Source organism: Rana temporaria, chromosome 3 (genome assembly GCF_905171775.1).
Source record: "Rana temporaria chromosome 3, aRanTem1.1, whole genome shotgun sequence".
Taxonomy (NCBI): domain Eukaryota; kingdom Metazoa; phylum Chordata; class Amphibia; order Anura; family Ranidae; genus Rana; species Rana temporaria.
In genome coordinates this window covers 315,839,432-315,851,466 of record NC_053491.1, presented here as the reverse complement: position 1 = coordinate 315,851,466, position 12,035 = coordinate 315,839,432, and the positions used below count along the sequence as shown (strand labels likewise).

At 42.5% G+C, this 12,035-nt stretch overlaps 1 protein-coding gene across 2 annotated transcripts in view; it reads left to right on the top strand.

Moving 5' to 3' along the window:
* Positions 1-12,035, top strand: part of DIAPH1 (diaphanous related formin 1) — a 423,627-nt gene that overhangs the window by 175,333 nt on the left and 236,259 nt on the right. For both annotated transcript variants that reach the window (XM_040344879.1, XM_040344880.1), the window contains exon 14: positions 6,318-6,382. In XM_040344879.1, coding sequence (XP_040200813.1) covers positions 6,318-6,382 — 65 coding nt within the window. The remainder of the gene's footprint in view (positions 1-6,317; positions 6,383-12,035) is intronic.

Below are 12,035 nucleotides of genomic sequence, written 5' to 3'. Positions count from 1 at the left end.
TTTGAATACCATGCAAAAGCTCATTTATTTCACTAATGCAACTTAAACGGTGAAACTTATGAGATGTGGACTGCAAAGCAAGATATTTCAAGCCGTGGTTTGTCATAATTGTGTTGATCATGGCTTACAGCTCATGAAAACCCCAAATCCACAATCTCAGAAAATTAGAATATTGTGAAAAGGTACAATATTTTAGGTGCAAAGTGTCCCACTCTAATCAGCCAATTAAGCCATAACACCTGCAAAGGGTTCCTGAGCCTTTAAAGCGGAGTTCCACCCAAAAGTGGAACTTCCGCTTAATCCACTCCTCACCCCCTTACATGCCACATTTGGCATGTCATTTTTTTGGTGGTGGAGTGGGGGCTTCAGGAGGCGTGGGACTTCCTGTCCCACTTCCTTCTTCCGCCCAGGGCCCGCTAAGGCGATAAGTTATATCGCCTTTTGGCGGCCCCTCCCTGTAGGCGATCGCCTGGGACACGTGACCCGTCCCAGGCGATCGCCTGTCCAATCGTGTAGCGCCGCTCGCGCATGCGCAGTGAGTGCCCGGCTGTGAAGCCGAAAAATGTCAAGGCTGGGTGCCCACAGTTAGGATGGAGGCGCCGGCAGAGAGGGGGCAGAGGAGAGGAGCAGGGCTTCGCTCGACAGTGGAGCAGGTAAGTGTATGTTTATTAAAAGCCAGCAGCTATGCTTTTTGTAGCTGCTGACTTTTAATAAACATCAAAAAAGGCTGGAACTCTGCTTTAAATGGTCTCTCAGTCTGATTCAGTAGGCATCACAATCATGGGAAAGACTGCTGACCTGACGGTTGTGCAGAAAACCGCCATTGACACCCTCCATAACGAGGGAAAGCCTCAAAAGGTATTGCAAATAAGTTGGATGTTCCCAAAGTGCTGTATCGAAGGACATTCAAAAGTGTTGGGGACTTTCACAAGGAGTGGAGGCTGGAGTCAGTGCGTCAAGAGCCACCACACACAGGTGGATCCTGGACATGCGCTTCAAATGTCGTATTTCTCTTGTCAAGCCACTCCTGAACAACAAATAACGTCAGAAGTGTCTTACCTGGGCTAAAGAAAACCAGACCCAGTTTGTTGCTCAGTGGTCCAAAGTCCTCTTTTCTGATGAGAGCAAATTTTGCATCTCATTTGGAAACCAATTAAGGACCCAGAGTATGGAGGAAGAATGGAGAGGAGAGGCACACACTGCAATATGCTTGAAGTCCAGTGTGAAGTTTCCACAGTATGTGCTGATTTGGGGAGCCATGTCATCTGCTGGTGTTGGTCAAATGTGCTTTATTAAGTCCAGGGTCAACACAGCCGTCTACCAGGAGATTTTGGAGCACTTCATGCTGCCTTCCACAGACGAGCTCTATGAGCATGCTGACTTCATTTTCCAACGGGACTTGGCACCTGCCCACACTGCCAAAAGCACCAAAACTCAGTTCAATGACCGTGGGATTACTGTGCTTGATTGGCCAGCAAACTCGCCTGACCTGAACCCCATAGAGAATCTATGGGGCATTGCCAAGAGAAAGATGAGAGACTTAAGACCGAACAATGCAGAAGAGCTGAAGGCCACAATTGAAGCATCCTGGTCTTCCATAACACCTCAGCAGTGCCACAGGCTGATGGCTTCCATGCCACACCGCATTGAGGCAGTTATTGCTGCAAAAGGGGCCCAAACCAAGTACTACGTACAGATGCATGCTTATTCTTTTCAGAGGTCCGATATTGTTCTATGTACAATCCTTGTTTTATTGATTGCATGTAATATTCAAATTTTCTGAGATTGTGGATTTGGGGTTTTCATGAGCTGTAAGCCATAATCACAATTATGACAAATCACGGTTTGAACTATCTTGTTTGCATGTAATGAGTCTATCTCACATTAGTTTCACCTTTTAAGTTGCATTAGTGAAATAAATGAACTTTTTGCACAATATTCAAATTTTTCGAGTTTCACCTGTATCTGTGAAAAGAAGACGGACAAAAGGCAAGACATGTTAAATGCAACAAATCAGTCCAAGGGGGCCATTAGGATTAAGATCGATCTGTCTTTTATATACACAGTGGGCTGGTCATAGAATACTTCCATTCTGCATCATCTTATTCAAAAAGTTATTCATTTGGTTTTTAAGGATCTTTTTATGTTTTTTTTTTTTTTTTTTTTCTTGAAAATACTTTTTATTGATTTTGCATGAAAAAAAGACACACAAAAAACAAAGGTTACATAATACAGCCTCTGGGCATACCCCGGCTGAAGTAACAACCAATAAAACAGTCCTATACATCTATCACATCTATAGTGTTACTACAGGGTTTGACAAATTTGCTTGGAATCTAGGAGCCAGCTAAAAAAGTTAGGAGCCAAAAAACGCACCCCGTCCCGACGAGTTTGCGCGCAGAAGCGAACTCATACGTGAGCAGCGCCCGCATATGTAAACGGTGTTCAAACCACACATGTGAGGTATCGCCGCGATCGTTAGAGCGAGAGCAATAATTCTAGCTCTAGACCTCCTCTAACTCAAAACCTGCAACCTGTAGATTTTTTTAAACGTCGCCTATGAAGATTTTAAAGGGTAAAAGTTTGTCGGCATTCCACGAGCGGACGCAATTTTGAAGCGTGACATGTTGGGTATGAATTTACTCGGCGTAACATTATCTTTCATAATATTACAAAAAATGGGGATAACTTTACTGTTGTCTTATTTTTTTTTATTAAAAAAAGTGTATTTTTTCCCCAAAAAAGTTTGCTTGTAAGACCGCTGCGCAAATACAGCGTGACAGAAAGTATTGCAACTATCGCCATTTTATTCTCTAGGGTGTTAGGATAAAAAATATATATAATGTTTGGGGGTTCTAATTAGAGGGAAGAAGATGGCAGTGAAAATATTGAAAAATTACATTAGAATTGCTGTTTAACTTGTAATGCTTAACTTGTAATACCAACGGCCACAACCAGATGGCGCCAGCTCACACAAGGAAGAGCTGGGGACTTCACAAAAAAAATTAAAAACATTTTTGCCCACCTTCCAAGCCAAGTCGCCAGGATGCTATTTCTAGTCGCCCTGGCGACCGGGATTTGTCGAGCCCTGTGTTACTACAACTTAACTACTCTTGTCATCAAGATTAGGAGGATAGAGAGAGGATAGCATGTCATGCATTTCATGCGACCACATCAGGAAGAGCTGCTGAGGTTGAGGATAGTGCAGTTAGGAGAACCGTCAGATAACATCAAAACAAGGGCCTCACTCCTACAAAACTGCTAGTTGAGAAAGACAGTCAACGGGAACAACGCCTAATTTGTTGCGTTCATAGTGTCTGAATCGACCCATACTCTCCAAATTTTGTCAAACTTAGCTGGGCAGCATCTGGCGAGATAGGCCTCTTTGTACAGTGGCACCGCCGAGTTGATCAGCAATTTCCATGTATTCAAAGAAGGTACTTCCGTTTGTTTCCCTTTAATGAGTAGAACCTTCCTGGCGTAAAACAATAGAAGTCCTATTAGCGCTCTGGTTGCTCGGCGGTGGGCCAAGGGGCTCACCAGACCAACCACACAGACTGATACATTCAGGGGAACATGAATCAAGGTCAAGGTTTCAATGAAGGTCGTGACCTACGCCCAGAAGTGCTGGATTCTGGGACAGGACCACAACATATGGTTGAAGTCGGCATTTGCCATATCACACTTCCATCAGTTGGAGGAGGAATTCGGGTAAATTTTGGATTATCTTTGGGGTTACAAATAGATTCTATGAAGCAGTTTGAATTGTATCAACCGATCTCTAACAGAAACGAGTTGTAAGAAAGGATATTCCGAGACGTCCTCCCAGTTCTCTGAATCCAGATCCGGGACCTCGCCCTGCCACCTAGAGAGCAAGTCCCCCAGACCAAAGTGGACTGAAGGCAATAAAGCTTTGTAAATGGTAGAGGTGGATTTGACCAGAGGAGTAACCCTTAATGTGGATTCAAGGTTAGACCGGAGGAGAAGTACCGGGGGTGGAACCAAATTGGGCAGCGAAGGCATGGCGAATTTGAAGAAATAGAAAGAATTGTCGGTTAGTGAGCCCGAATTTCTCCTTGAAGGAATCAAAGGTCAGAAGGGAGCCACTAACACAAATATGTTCCAGGTTTTTGATACCCCTAGTTGCCCAAAATTCTGGGTCTGGGATAGTCCAACTCTGGTAAATGTGGGTTGAGCCACAGGGGGGTGTCTGGAGATTTAGTGTGAGGGTCCCTTTGAAGTGTACAGACCAATAGTTGCCAAGCCCTGATTACCGCCCTCATGGAGGGTGTGAGAGGATAGGGGGCTCTGACACCCCTATACAAAACATTACTCAGCGCCTCGTAGGATTTTTATGTCTTTTTAACATGGAGTGAATAGAATGAAATTAAATGGCCCTCTCTTCTAAAGGCACACAGTTTTTCTCTCTCGTCTCGAGGGACTTAGGTTTATACTGCTGCCTACAGAAGAATTGGACACTGGTATACAAAAAAAATGTAAACCAGCTCCTCTTTCTACCATTTTTTTTTTTTGCTAGTGTCCTATGAGAATGGAAGTATTTTCTTCTGCTCTGCTGTTGTAAGTACTAACCTACTGCATATTGCTATCTTTTTCTGTAGTCAAGACTCTTCTGTAAACCACTGCTGCAGGCATCCCTTCTGATTGTCGGATATCTGGTGTGGTCGTCTTCAGCCTGACCTTTGTGTCATACTGCATCTGGACCCTGCTATTGTGGAAGTGACTTTTGGGCACTGGTTTATGCATTGACCGTTGTTTCTGCATGCCTTTAGCTCAATTTTCACCAGTGGGTCATGGGCTACTTGCAGCGTGCATACTGATGATTCAGTTACAGCCTGAAGTCATTATGTACTCTGCTTTTAGTCTGCCCTCTCTTCCTTTTGAGCTTTTCAACATCAGCCAGCAGTTTCCCAGATTTGTATGTTTTCTGCTCACACGTTCTCTACGTTTCATCCTCCTCTTATGCCAGCTTCAGGCTTAAGGTCCTTTTGATATGCACAGTTCCTTTTTACATTTGGCTGGTTAGTGGATGTTTGCTGTCTTGCCCACCACTCAATTGGACTGCTGTTGGACATCCCAAGGGGTTGAGCAGTCCCGTATCCCTTCATAGATGAGCTAGGCTTTCTGTATTTAAAACTAATTTCTTGGAGTACATCGGGCATTACATCTTTATTTTGATCATGCTTTCGGTAATACTTTGCTACAAAACTGAGACATGCAGGTAGGAGGAGTTATCTTGGGCTGTCCTACTGTTTTTTTTCCTTTCTTTGACAGTGTCCAGTCCTTTTGTAGGTAGAAGTATAATCTAAAGCTTTTAAAGCTGCACTCTGGACAAAATGGATCTTCTCACAATCCCCCTCCCTCTCACTGTCCTCTAACCCATCCTGCCAGGCTTAGTGTTTTGCTTTCCTTTTGAAGCCAGCTATACACATCCCTGTCCCTTGTGCAGATCCCATACCAACTAAGTTTCCAGCGCTGTGATGGCCCTCTGAGACCCTCGGTCTCCCCTACTCCCCTCTGCAGACATCAGCCTTCCTCTCAATCCTGAGCGGACTCTGCAGTTGGGCATCTATTAGGGACTGTCCACACCACAGAAACAGTGTCCTGGACACCCAAAGGAGGCCATGTGCAGGAAGCAAACAAAAGAAGAAAAGGCTCAGGTGCGGAGTGTTTTGGGTAGGGATTATAAAGCCTGCTGGGTGATTTTATCTTGAAGTGGGCATTTAAAGTGAAAGACAAGTTAAAACCTAACTAGGCTTACATTTACTCCCATCCCCATTCTAAGCCTATTCTATCTGCCCTGTAAAAGCAAAGATGTCTGTACTTACCTATTCTGAAGTTGATCCAATCTGATCACCTGATCTCTCCAGTGCTAGCTTCACTGTAGAGATGGCTGACATCTGCTGCAGAGCCTAGGCGTTGACATCACCCAAAGGCTTACTATGGGGCATAGGTTGTTGGCTGTCCCTCCTCTACACAGAAGCTGGTCATGTGACCGGAGAAGCTTCAGAATAGGTAAATATAGACATATTTCATTTACAGGTTAGATCGATTAGGCTTAGAATGGGGACCCCAAGATTTGTTTTTATTATTTAGGAATTAATAAAATAAAACCATTTTTTTGCTGACCTATTTATACTAAACAATTACCGGTACATATGTGTTTTATTTTTATTTTCTGTAAGCTTATATTTGCAGAAAATGAAGCTCGGCCTGATGGGTTACCTAATCGTGTAAACCTTGAACCACACGCATGTTTGTCCAGCATATCCCTTTATTGTAGTTTTGTTTTATTTCAGATCATTTGATTGATAAGAAGAAGGTTGAAATGAGCGAGTCCAAAGCACGAGATCTGATGAAAAAGGTAAATTATACAAGATGCATTTATTTTAAATCCCAACCTCCACAAATTAAAAAAAAAATCGCCCTTGCAATAGGGCCCCCGTGCACTAAAAGGATAAACTGCTATGCTTAGGGATGCACTGTGCAGGCTCTATACTTGCCTTACAACCTGCTCTGCCTGAAGCTTCAATATTTGGGCAGAGTCTCTATCATGTGCAGTAAGGGACATTAAAGTGATTGTAAAGTCTTGCTTTAAAAAACCCAAACAAACATGTTATACTTGCCTCCTCTGTGCGGATAGTTTTGCACAGAGCAACCCAGATCCTCCTCTTCTTGGGTCCCACTTTGCTGCTCCTGGCCCCTCCCTCCTGACGAGTGCCCCACATAGACCAGCAGCTTGCTATGGGGGCACCCAAGATGAGTCTGAGCTCCGTGTATCCATTCAGGCACGGAGCCCTATCCTGGCCATTCTCCCTCTCTCCGCTGATTGGCTAAGAATGCATTAAAATTAAAAAAAAACTTTTGCCTTTTCAACTCCTTTACCCCTGTATTTTTAAGGATTGGCTTCTGTTGAACAAAGAAGGCTACACACAAATTGAAATTCAACTGAACCGGTCGAATTTCGATATATTTTTTTTCCAGCTTTATTCCATTAAAGAAGGTAGCTCCTTTTGACTACCTCACTGTTTAGCGTGTACGTGCAGTAAAAGGCTTACAGTAATATCACATCAGCTATTAATAAAGCAGCTAGTTCTGAATTATGAAGGTTTTATGGTATTATGAAAGGTAATTTTAAATTGTGTTTTAGACAGCTATGCTCCACAATCCATAGTGATCAAAAATCTGCTTTGTATCTTGCCAGCTATAAGGAGTTGCCCCTAGATCCTAAATTACCACACAACACTATGACTATGTCTATGGAGCACCAGCAAACCCTGCAGGGAGTTGTGTAGTCATACTTTTTAAACGCCTTGTATGACTTTTTTTGAAGGTGGTACAGAAGGCGTTTTCCGTCTTCCTTACCTGCTCGCCTCTATTTGCTAAACATGAGAACTTGCACAATGCCACAATTTATTTTTTATTTTTTTCGCACCTAGTAGCTGACTTGAAAGATTCTTAAGATTATTCTGTTTTTTCCCCCCCCTCTTAAACAGTTGACATTGCAACAGCTCTGGCAATTAATTCCAAGATTCCAGGTTACCTCCTGTTATGGTGACAAACATTTGGGATTTCTCTTTTTATTTGTTACCAAGACAGAGTGAGTCTTCCAAGCAAAGGGATACAGACAGCAGTAAAAGTTCAGAGATTCCAACCATATTGCCAGAAAATAAATCAAACATTTTCTCTCTCTCTTTCCAAGTCTCTCTCTCTCTCTCTCTCTCTCTCTCTTTCCAAGTCTCTCTCTCTTTCCAAGTATCTCTCTCTCTCTCTCTCTCTCTCTCTCTCTCTCTCTCTTTCCATCTTAATTTTTTGGTACAAGCTACCCTTTGAGGCAAAACATTTTAGTACTAGGGCCACAGTATATATTTTACAAATATGGGCCAAAAAAGACCTATTAAATTGATGGATAATAAAATATAAATCAATTAATATTTTTTTTTTTTTCTTTTACATAGATTTTATTTTATTATTGATGTGATATGATTTAAAAAAGAGTAAGAAGTCGTCCCCATTTACTTACCTCGCTTACATCAGCGTCCCCATAATAGCCTCGTCTTATATCAGGATCCCCACCAGACCCTTTCTTGCATCAGATTCCCTTTAGGAAAGGGCTACCAATGCACCACAAGAGGAAAAAAAGTTAATTTTTTATTTTTACAATGGCTTTAAGGTGTTGTGCATTGGGCTTTATTGTATAATGCAGAGTTAATTGCACTGCATTGCACCACACACAGAGCAGGTGCATTGCCATGCCTTGTGGCAATGCACATTTAAGCACGCGTTTTACGATACAGTTGCCATACATGATGGTAACGGGGACTCTGTTCTAGAAGCCAGTCTCTAGAGTGTGTATTTTGCTTGGCATCCCCTATTTGGTAGAGCTTGCCTAGTTCCTCATAGGACACTATAACTTGTCACCTTTTGTTTTATTTATAAAAAAAATCCAGAAATACTATTATTTATTTATTTTTGCTCAGTACACTTGGCGAGGATCACAAGCGCCCGGTGTTTATTAGTCTGGTAGCTCAGCATTTTTGACCCTTATCAGCCGAGCGGAGCCCACATGTTTACTTTTTCAATTTAAAAAAATAATTTAGCTGTCAGCGTGAGAAGAGATAGTGCTCTGGCCGAGCTGTCGGGTGGCCTCACCCTGGAAATTTCATTCCCAAGCATGATGGGGCTGATAGAATGACCTCCAGGCCCTAGGCTGATAGGGGATAATTGAAGTTGTGACTGGGATGTAATTAGAGGAGCCAGCTGTATGTCAGAAAAGCTCTCTGGTGTTTCTCGTGTCCTACGACTGCAGGAAAAATGATTCGTTCTGTTTGCAAACAGCTTTGTGTATACTGTAAATTGCTTTTTCACCAATGTGCATCCCTGCATTAAAGTGTTTGGAAAACTACATACTAAAGTTATTATGTGAGTCACATGTGACTTTGAGCACACAGATTGTGATGTGACAGACTTTCCTGTTCTTCATGATACATGGTGTGACCAGAAGAAGTTAGACGGGGATTAGCTACATTCAGTTTTTTTTTTTTTATAGAAAGGCTTTCTTAAAAACAAGATGTTTGAGAATTTTATAACTCTTCTCAATTTCTTATCTCTGCCGTTCAGTACTGGAATTTGTTACGGAAACTAAAACTTTGTTATTCACTTAACTTTATAGCAAGCAAGTAGTGGTCTAGTCATATAAATTTAATAGGATTTTTGTCTTTAACTTGTACAGACCTGAGGGTGCGGTGAAGGTTTGCCTGTACTTTACACCCAGGGTGCACTGATAACAGGTGCAATGATCTGCATAATCAAAAAAGGGAAAGGGCATGGACCTTTGGCCAGTGTCAACTGGTCAGGTCAATGGTAGGCGTTCCGATTCATCCAACGTAAGGATGGAGTTCACCAATATGGACCAATAAGGATTCAGAACGGGCAAAAGGTAAGGAAAGGTATCCTCAAAAAAAATAAAAATAAAATGTGGTCCATACCCTCATCAAGGGAAGTGGGAACACACAGCAGAATACTCTTTATTGAAAATTTGCACACAAATAGTTAACGTTCACAAAGATTGTCAAAAAAGTTTAAAATTACAACGTTGTCAAGGAGCATATTAATATTCCAATGCTCTGCATACTCCGTTGCAAAAAAGTAGTAAATGCACTGTAAATCATGAGATTAATGTAACTGCATTTAGAAATACAATTTTTTTTTTTTTTTTTGCAAAAGTTGGGCTATGGCTTTGACTTTCTGTTCACTACCATTATATGGTTATAACTGTATCCATTTCAGATTTGTACAAAGGCCAAAGAGCACAACCTCCAACTTTTCAAATACTGTATTTATTGGCGTGTAACGGTCACTTTTTCGCCCTGCAAATCGGGTGCAAATAGCGTGTGCGTGTACGCTGATACTTCAATTTTAGCTGCCTCTGAGGGGACGGAGGGGGACGGGACGAGCACTGTTGGATCACATACAGTGAGAATCTCCTGTTTACTTGGCGACCTTTGTAATAGGAAGTCCCATCTCCTGGGCTGCCATTGGACCACTGTTCTGTCTATCGTAGGAGATTCTCACTGTATGTAATCTGTTGGCGCTTGTCCCTCCCCCTCCCTGTCCCCTCCAAGGCTGTAGATGGGCATCAATCAGGCTGCATTGATGGCAATGGTGAGGCAGGTGCATTGATGTGGACTGGTGAGGCTGCATCGATGGGCATTGATCAGGCTGCATATGGGCACTGACCCTTATTTTTTTTTTTTTTTTTTTTAAAGTTCCTTGTTTCAAATTTAATATTTTTTCCCCTAAAACTTCCCTTTTAAAGTGAAGGTGCGTGTTATACGCCGATAGATACGGTAGTTTCCCATTGTCTTTGGTGCCTCAGAAAAGTTAAAATGCATGCCAATGAATTAATGTTGGCAGCTAACTTAACATCTATCCAAACAAAAGAACAAAAATGTATTACAACGATCTAGTCCTTAAATGTGGTAGCTTCTTCTATCAGGCTTTTTTTTCACCTTTACTCCCACTAGATGATACTGCTATTAACACGCTCCCTGTCCTAGGGTGACAACACTCGGTCTACTGTATCTTTTTAAGAGCAGTGTTCTCAACCTAAGCTGCTCTCCTGATTTGGACTGCATATACCTCATTTATTTTCATCTCCATTACATAGAATTGTTTTACAAAAGATAGCTGATAAGGCTGATTGGATACGCCGTCGTATCTCTGAGTTCCGTCGGTCGGATCTATGCCCTGATTCATAGAATCAGGTTCCGCATAGATCTCCCTAAGATCCGACAGGTGTAAGTGACTTACACCGTCGGATCTTAGGCTGCAATTCCAGGCTGGCCGCTAGGTGGCACTTCCGTATTTTTACGCAAGGAATATGCAAATGAGGAGTTACGCCGATTCAGAAACGAACGACCGCCCGGCACATTTTTTTTTACGTTTAGGCGTATAGTTACCCCTGCTATATGCAGCGTATCCTATGTCAAGTATGGCCGTCGTTCCCGGGTCGAATTTTGAATTTTTTACGTCGTTTGCGAATACGGATGGACGTAATTTACGTTCACGTTGAAACCAATGACGTCCTAGCGACGTCATTTGGAGCAATGCACGCTGGGAAATTTAGCGGACGGCGCATGCGCAGTTCTTTCGGCGTGGGGACGCGCCTGATTTAAATTTTACATGCCCCCTAGCCGCGGAATTTAAATTCCGCCGGGGGATTTACGATACGCCGCCGCAACTTTACAGGCAAGTGCTTTCTGAATAAAGCACTTGCCTCAAAAACTTGCGGCGGCGTAACGTAAATCAGATAGGTTACGCGGATCTAAAGATCCGCTGACCTATCTGAATCTGGCCCACTGAGATTATTTCTAGTTGCATTAATTGCTTGAAAATCCAACAGGCTGGTTGTACCCAAGTTCATCCATCATCTTGGGCGAAATCAGCCCACCCATACATGGCTTGAATCCCGACCAGTCCCGGAAAATCCGATCGTGTGTACAGGGCTTGACTCAGAGCATACTTGCTGAGCATTTACAGTTGTAGCAATAAATTGCCAGTATTCGCCACAGCTTTTCCAGGCTCTGAATGGTGATATAGAGTTCAGAGATCTCTCAGGAAAGGAACTATACATGTGACTATACAGTATGTATTTCAGGTTCATACAGCATGTCATATTTAATATGGGTTTGTTGCATTCATATTTTGAAGAGCGTTCCATTATTTCTTGGCAGGAAAGGGGAAATCTCCCCAGCAGGGACATAGAACGCTGTAAAACAAAGTTTTAACCTTTCATAACTTTATCCAAAAACTTTAAGTTCTCCTTTAAAGTCCCCACTCAAGCCTCTACTATATTTTAAAGTGATTGTAAAGTCTCTGTTATTTTTAGAAAAGAACAAAAAAAACGTTATACTTTACTGTTTTGTTGCAGTGGATTTGCACAGAGCAGCCTGGATCCTCCTTTTCTCGGGTCCCTCTTCTGTGCTCTTGGCCCCTTACGTTTATTAAGTGCCCCC